Raw genomic sequence first — 7752 nt, 5'->3', positions numbered from 1 at the left:
AATTTGTTGATCATTATTTAACGAAAGAACAAATTGTCTTGCTTCTGGATCTAAATGATGATGAGATTGAGGAATTGGGTAAGAACGTGGATGTGGAGATGGAAGATAGTACTGATACAGGTATTCCTCACGGGAATGTACCTGATTTTGAAGAAGTGGAAGTGGAAGATGTTACTGCTGAAGAATATCCAGAGTTTTACACAGATAATAACCATGATTCGGGTATTCCATTTTTCACTACTGAGCACTTTGATGCAGCAGAACGTTGGTTACAAGAAGAATAAGTTTAAAGCTGCTGAATCAAGTCATGTATCCACTACTGATAAAAAGCGGAAACGTGCTTTGGATGGTATGTTTGAACACAATGTTGAGAAAATGAACAAGATGATCGAGACTTTCAGATATCATGAACGTGAAGAAGTGAAAATTGAGAAAGATCGAATGTCAGCATACCAGATGAAGAAGTACAAGCCAGCTAAAGATGTGAGAGGTGATATGGTAGCATGGCAGTATGATTCAGAGCTTAAGGTATATATCGTGAAGTGGGAGCATGGTATTTATTATTTCAAACGCCCACACGATATCTTATCTATGGCCCAGATGGGATGTGAGAACCCTAGCCAATCGACTGTTTGTGAATCATGGGGACGATAAATGGGCTAGTTGGTTCTATAAGCAGTTATTACATGAAACCCGGTTTGGTTTCAAGTTCTTCAAGCCTCAGGTGCCAACTCATAAGTACATTGATGAGATTGATACTCGCACTAGCTGGAGGAAGTTAATTTTACAAGTCAAGCCGCCGAAGACTCTAAAGAGGGTTCCCATGAAGATATTTCCTCAGAGTCTTTTCACCTCGTTTAATTATTTGTACTACGACAGTCTTACAGGTGAAGCGGTTATTACATACGGTCACGGGTCTAACACGAAGACAATACGTGTGATTGATCCAATGTGGCTAGTCAACCTATCTGAGTCTGACAACGATGTGATTTGCTAATGTAAGAGATTATGAACTTGCTATGCAGTTTCAAAAGGTTGTTAGAGTCTGTTATGCATACAAGATTCATAGCTGCGTTGACTGGAAGACAAAGATGTTCCAGTGTTAAAGTAGATAAAGAGCTCGAGACGAGGGGGAGTTTGTTGATACATGTTTTGTACGTCTCGGTCTTTATCAGGGCATTAATGTAATAAGTCTAAAGTATAGGGGTCATAATGTAAATATGGCTAAATAGGCCATTCGCTCTAATGTAAGTTACATTCGTTACCCAGTAACGAATGTAACACATTCGTCTAATTGTTAGCTCATTCGTTAACCAAGTTTAACGAATGAGATAACGAATGATGGTCATTCGCTATCATTTAAAGTATAACGAATAAGTATGTTTATTCGTTAAAGTATCTGTAACGAATGACACATTCGTTAAGTGTTAACTTAAAGAATGTGATCATCCCCTATAAATACCCTGTAACTTATCATTAATGTAACAGTTCTGATATTTTAACATTTTCTCTCTCGTTACTCTACCGAATTGTTCACTCAACATACACACTACACACACATAACGTATGCAAGCCTAATCGTATAAGAATCAACATGTGTATCGTTGTTATCAAGATCTAGATCCTGTTCAAGCTCTTTCACATTATTCGTTTTTAATATTTATATATGTATATCTGGATTTTAATTTTATTTATTGTAAGAAAGTTAATAATTAATATACTTGAGGTTTGATGATTAAATGGTTTCAAAAATAAATGATATGTTATAATCCGGTTTAAAAGTTATCTGGGTTTGGTGATACCCATTACCCGTTTATTTTTTATTATAAAATTGTTTCTTAGTTATAAATATATATTTTAAATAAAATAGAATATTAATTTTTAGTATATCCCTATTTTATAGGATTTTCATATCAAATATTTGATTGGATTAATTTTTAATATAACGAGTTGTTATAATCCGTTTAAGAGCTATTTGGGTTTGGTGAGACCTTTACCCGTGAATTCGGGTTAAATGGGTGATAAGCCTTCATTTACAAATAAAGCAACATGATGCCTTGAGAGAATGATTGTTTTACATTTTTCGTTTTTTAATTTTTGGATTTTAATTTTCTTTATTGTAAGAAAGTTAATAATATACTTAGGGTTTGATGATGAAAATGTTTCATAAATAAATAATATTTTATAACCCGTTTAAAAGCTATCTGGATTTTGTGACCCATGACCCGCTTATGTTTTTTGCTATAAAATTGTTTTTTTATCAACAATATCTTTTTCTTTCATATCAAATAATTGGTAAGATTAATTTTTAATTTAATGAGATGTTATATCCCGTTTAAGAGCTATATGGTTTTGTTATAACCCGTTTAAAAGCTATCTGGATTTGATGACCCATAACCCGATTATGATTTTTACTATAAAATTATTTTTTTTTGAAAGGTAAATTTCTTTGCTGGTAGTGGGACTTGACCTCAAGACCTTGGTGTTAAGAGACTTTGTCTCTACCATCGGGCCACCACCCCAATGACTATAAAATTATTTATTAATTATAAATAATATCCTTTTTTAATTGGATATTAAATTTTAGTATATCCCTATTTTATAAGATTTTCATATCAAATAATTGGTAAGATTAATTTTTAATTTAATGAGATGTTATAACCCGTTTAAGAGCTATCTGGTTTTGTTATAACCTGTTTAAAAGCTATCTGGATTTGATGACCCATGACCCGCTTATGATTTTTACTATAAAATTATTTATTAATTATAAATAATATCTTTTTTTTTTAAATTGGATATTAAATTTTAGTATATCCCTACCTTATAGGATTTTCATATCAAATAATTGGTAAGATTAATTTTTAATTTAATGAGATGTTATAACCCGTTTAAGAGCCACCTGGTTTTGGTAACCCATACCCATGAATTTGGGTTAAATCAATGAGAGACCTCCATTTAAAAATCAAGCAATCTGGTGGCTTCCATAAAAAGGGGAGCGACCACTTGTCGCAGGATTTTAGAATTTTCGTTTATATATATTACTAGCTTTAGAGCCCGTGTCACACACGGGATGATCTAAATTATAAAATTACAAGTAAAGCAAATAATTGCATACGTATATGAAAAAATGTATTACATTTATGCTTGTATCTATACTATGTATACCTAAATTAATTTTACCTATATCACAAAATGATTTTTTTAAATGAACTTAATAAAAAATACACATGCAGAAACGTACTCGAGAACGCTCTTTCTATTGAAAATTTCATTCTCAATGTCGTATATGTATAACTGAAAGAATTTTGGTTATTAACCAATTTCGGGAATAAAACTTCTCATACAATAGTAGTTCTAACCACTCAGCTTAAATACATAATAAATCTTACCTTTATTGATATATTTATTAATTTACCACCCATCGAAGGAAAAGAGAACATTAACTTGTAACGACGGATGTTCTTTAAGAACTATATTTTTCTAAGCTACACCATGAAAAAGATTTTAATAGTTTCAAGGGGCTTCTCGACTTTGTCATAATGACAACATAAAAAATAACATGCTAACCCATTCAATTTTGTGAATATTTTGCTTCATTTAAACATAGTTTTGTTGACATGCTTCCCATACAACGTTCTGATCACCATTGAAGAAAAAGTTAATACTTACACAAATATTTTTAAATATGATAAAAGTTAGAAGCATTGATAGGTCTAGGGTGGCATGTCAAAAATGTTAGCAATCTTTTCTTAAATTTTAGTAGTCGAGAAAAAAATAGTCAATTTGTCAAATTCCAAACCTTTTGATTATTTCCAAAAATGCCCTTGAAAATAATTTTGAAACCCGAATCATGTTTAAAATTCCAACTTTCATCCGTTTGACATTTTCAAGCCAACACTTTGAACCCGTAACAAATTTGATAATAAATCTATTTGCATTCTCAAACTTTTAAAATTACTCAGATTTTTCATTTTTGACCTGTAACAAATTTTGATAAAAATGTAGTTAACTTGTACCAAACAATCTATTTACCAACTTTTGACTCATAAAAATCAAATTTAAGTTCCATAAAAAGCCCGAAACAATCCTTGATAAAAAAAACTAAGAAATTAGATATGATAAACTTTGTTATGTCTGAAAGTGTAACAACCGAATTTTGTGAGATTTATATATATATATATATATATATATATATATATATATATATATATATTCTACAAAAATACATTCCAAAACGAGACATTATTTAACGAGGTAACATAGTCTAACTTTAAACAAAAGGAGATTTTTAGGCCCTGTTCTTGAGTTTTTTTAAAGAAGGGAAAGGAAAGGAAAACTAAGGATAGTTAAAAAATGGGTGTTCTTGAGTTTTTTTTAGGATGGAAAGGAAAGTAGTAGAAGGTTTTAGGAGGGATTAAATTGATGTTTTTTCCCAATAACTTATCCTCTCACAAATGGGCGGATAACTAAGGATAAAAAACCAAATTACAATATTACCAACTAATCTTTTCATCTTCTTCATTACTTTAACCCATTTTCTGCTTCTTTCTCTAGCGCCTTTGATTCTATCAAAATCGCTGCCTTCAAAATCGCTGCTATCAAAATCAAAGGCTCCAGGTTTGTATTCATCTTATTCTTCATTGTTGCTAGATTTCTATCGTAAACAAAGAATTTCATATGTTTGACCCTTTGCAACATTCGGACTTTGATATTTAATAAGTGAACTGCATCAGAGGTTGTAAATATATATCTCCTTTGACTTTCTATGATCCTTTAGTTGAATAGCATCATTAGGTTATTTTTATATGTTATAAAGATTAACCAAATAGAGGTGTGTGTACAGCGAAACATGTGATTGCATCTCAAATAGTCTTTGAGTTTTCAACACATTATCACAAACAAACCAAACAGAGATACATGCTATCATTTTGTATGTGATGGGTTAAGCTTGTTATAAGTATTATAAGTAGTTAATAATGGTTTTTTATGTACTTGTATGATAATGGTTTACATAGAAATATGCTATACTGAAACAGGTTTTGATCTTGTTTTTATAATGGACGATAACCTATTTTTTGCGGTGAGACGACACCATTTAGCTGTCGTTCATTTGGTTTGTCTAGTGGTAGCTCTTATAGCACATCGTACACATCGCAATGGAAATCGTGTTAGGGGAGAAGAGATGTTACATCGACGACGAGTACGTGAAGAGATGTTGCATGAACTTGCAACAGGTGGAAAATGCCGACAAATAATTCGTATGAGTGAGAATGCATTTATGATATTATGTCAAAAGTTAGAAAGTGATGTTGGTCTCCGATCAACTCAACGTATGACTATTGAAGAACAAGTTGCAAGATTTTTGCATATAATTGGAAATGATTTTAGAAATCGTTTCGTCTCTTGGTTTTATTATCGATCTAGGTCAGCAACAAGCGTGCATTTTCATAGAGTCTTAAATGCAATTATATCATTAGAAGACCAGTATCTTATTCAACCTACCGGTGATACTGTGCAAAAACAAATTCAAGAGAAAAGAAGATTTTATCCATTTTTTAAAGATTGTATAGGAGAATTGATGGAACACATATTCGTGTGAAAGTACCTAGTAAAGATGCTCCGAGATATCGAGGTCGGAAAGGATATCCAACTATCAATGTATTAGCTGCTTGCACATTTGATTTGAAGTTCACATATGTTTTAAGTGGCTGGGAAGGCATAGCGTCTGATTCAAGAGTCTTAAAAGATGCACTTACTAGGGAAGATAAATTAAATACTCCATATGGTAAATTTTATTTAGTGGATGGCGGTCTACCACTCAAAAGTACACTCATAGCACCTTATAGAGGTGTTAGGTATCATTTGAATGAATACTCAAAACGTGCACCTCAGAATCCAAGAGAATTGTTTAACCTTCGACATGCATCACTAAGAAACTCTATTGAAAGGGCGTTTGGCGTTTTAAAGAGAAGATTTCCAATAATTAGAAGTACAACCGAGCCGTTCTACTCATGTGAGACACAATCACAAATATTTTTGGCTTGTTGCATTCTTCACAATTATCTACTTGAAGTTGATCGTGATCGAGAACTTGAAGATGAAGTTGCACAAGAGGTGTTAAATGCCACACAATATGCAGAGGATCATGCTCCAAACGCCATGGATGATAGAGGGGAACAAATAAGAGAGTCTATAGCAAATGAAATGTGGAGTCAATATTTGTCGCATCCAAACAATGAAATTAACATGTCTAATTAATTATAAGCTATTTTGGAGTTTTTGGAACTTGAAATTTGTTAATCATAGATATTGTTGGGCCTTTGGAAACTCACTATTATTCAGTTTCTTTATGAAACTGTTAGTGATAATTCAGTTTCTTTATGAGATTTTTATATTTGGCTATTATTAGTATGGAACAAAATTGTTGCAGGGATTACACTAATGACAGAAATGGTAATGGGTATTATTAGCATATGGATTTGCTAGTTGTATACTTTAGCATATATTTGTTTCTTATAATGAGTGTTTATGTTAGACATTTTACTAATAATACATATTTGTGAATAAAACTCTCATATGTTTATGCAGAAATTAGCCATGAGCAAAAAAGATGGAACGTCCACAAGATTTCATTGGACCACTCCAATGGACACCGCATTTTTGCAGGCAATGATTACAAAGAAAGACAACGGTAATAGATTTGATGGCACGTTTACTCCCCAAGCTTACACCAACATGGTGGAGGAACTAAGCAAAGCTTTTGGAATGGACCTCACAAAAGACCATATAAAGAATAGACTAAAACCACTCAAAGATCATTTTTCTAAGTTCTATGATGTTCTTAAAGGGAATTCAATGAGCGGTTTTTCATGGGACCCGAGCACCAAATTACTTGGTGCAGAGGAAGAAGTCTGGGAAAAATTGATCAAGGTAGACCTTGCATATAGTTGGACATTAATTTTTTTAATTATCCTTTATCTGTATTTTTTATGATTTTGTAAACAGGAGAGTCCCGGAGCTGCAAAATGGAGGGATAAACCAATTCTTCATTACCACGAGATGCTAGAGTTGTTTGCCAAAGATAGAGCTACAGATTCTAGAGTAGAAACTGCAAAAGAGAGAAACAAGAGACTGAAAGAAAATGATCATACACCGGAAACAATTGATGAGATTGATCAAATGGTGGAAACCAACGATATTACCTTGGAGAATATCACTAGTGCAGACGATATTCATGTTGTATCAGAGACACCTGATTCGCAAGCCAAGTATCCAAGTTTTTCGAAGAATAAGAAAAGAAAGCTTGAGAAGGATGATGAATTTACAACAACACTTACGAGTTCAATTAACAATGTTGCTGATGCTATTGGTAAAAGCACAAAGGTATTCAATCAAATTTTAATATTACTTTTTTTTTCTAAAATTTATATATTTATCTTCACATGATTTCGTTGCTTAATACATGTTGTTTGTTACTATTTTAGGATTTATGCAAGGTAATGGAAGGTTCTCGTGCACGTGTTTACTCAGAGGAGGAAATCTACAAAGAGTTGGAGATTATGGGCATAGTGTCAGAGGAGGAAATCTTCGATGCGTATCTTTTTTTGGTTGAGCGCCCGGAAAAAGCACAGGCTCTTTTTGGTTGTCCTCTTAACAAGCGGGTGAATATGTTACGTAGAATGATGGGAGCATGAGAATGAGATTTGAAACTTATTTTGAAACTTTTGATTAAACATGTTTTTTTTGGAAACC

The 7752-nt window shown here is 32.4% G+C and overlaps 1 protein-coding gene across 1 annotated transcript; it reads left to right on the top strand.

The window, feature by feature from the left end:
* The first annotated feature begins 252 nt into the window (after positions 1–252).
* LOC143544563 (uncharacterized) lies at positions 253–6258 on the top strand. Its single transcript, XM_077036645.1, has 2 exons — positions 253–528; positions 5689–6258. Exons 1-2 carry the CDS (start codon positions 253–255, stop codon positions 6256–6258), a joined length of 846 nt encoding a protein of 281 aa, XP_076892760.1.
* Positions 6259–7752: the final 1494 nt, after the last annotated feature.

Source organism: Bidens hawaiensis, unplaced genomic scaffold, assembly GCF_021521415.1.
Source record: "Bidens hawaiensis isolate Kalapana, Puna unplaced genomic scaffold, B.hawaiensis_p1.1 tig00013629_1, whole genome shotgun sequence".
NCBI lineage: Eukaryota > Viridiplantae > Streptophyta > Magnoliopsida > Asterales > Asteraceae > Bidens > Bidens hawaiensis.
This window is presented reverse-complemented; position numbering and strand designations above follow the sequence as displayed.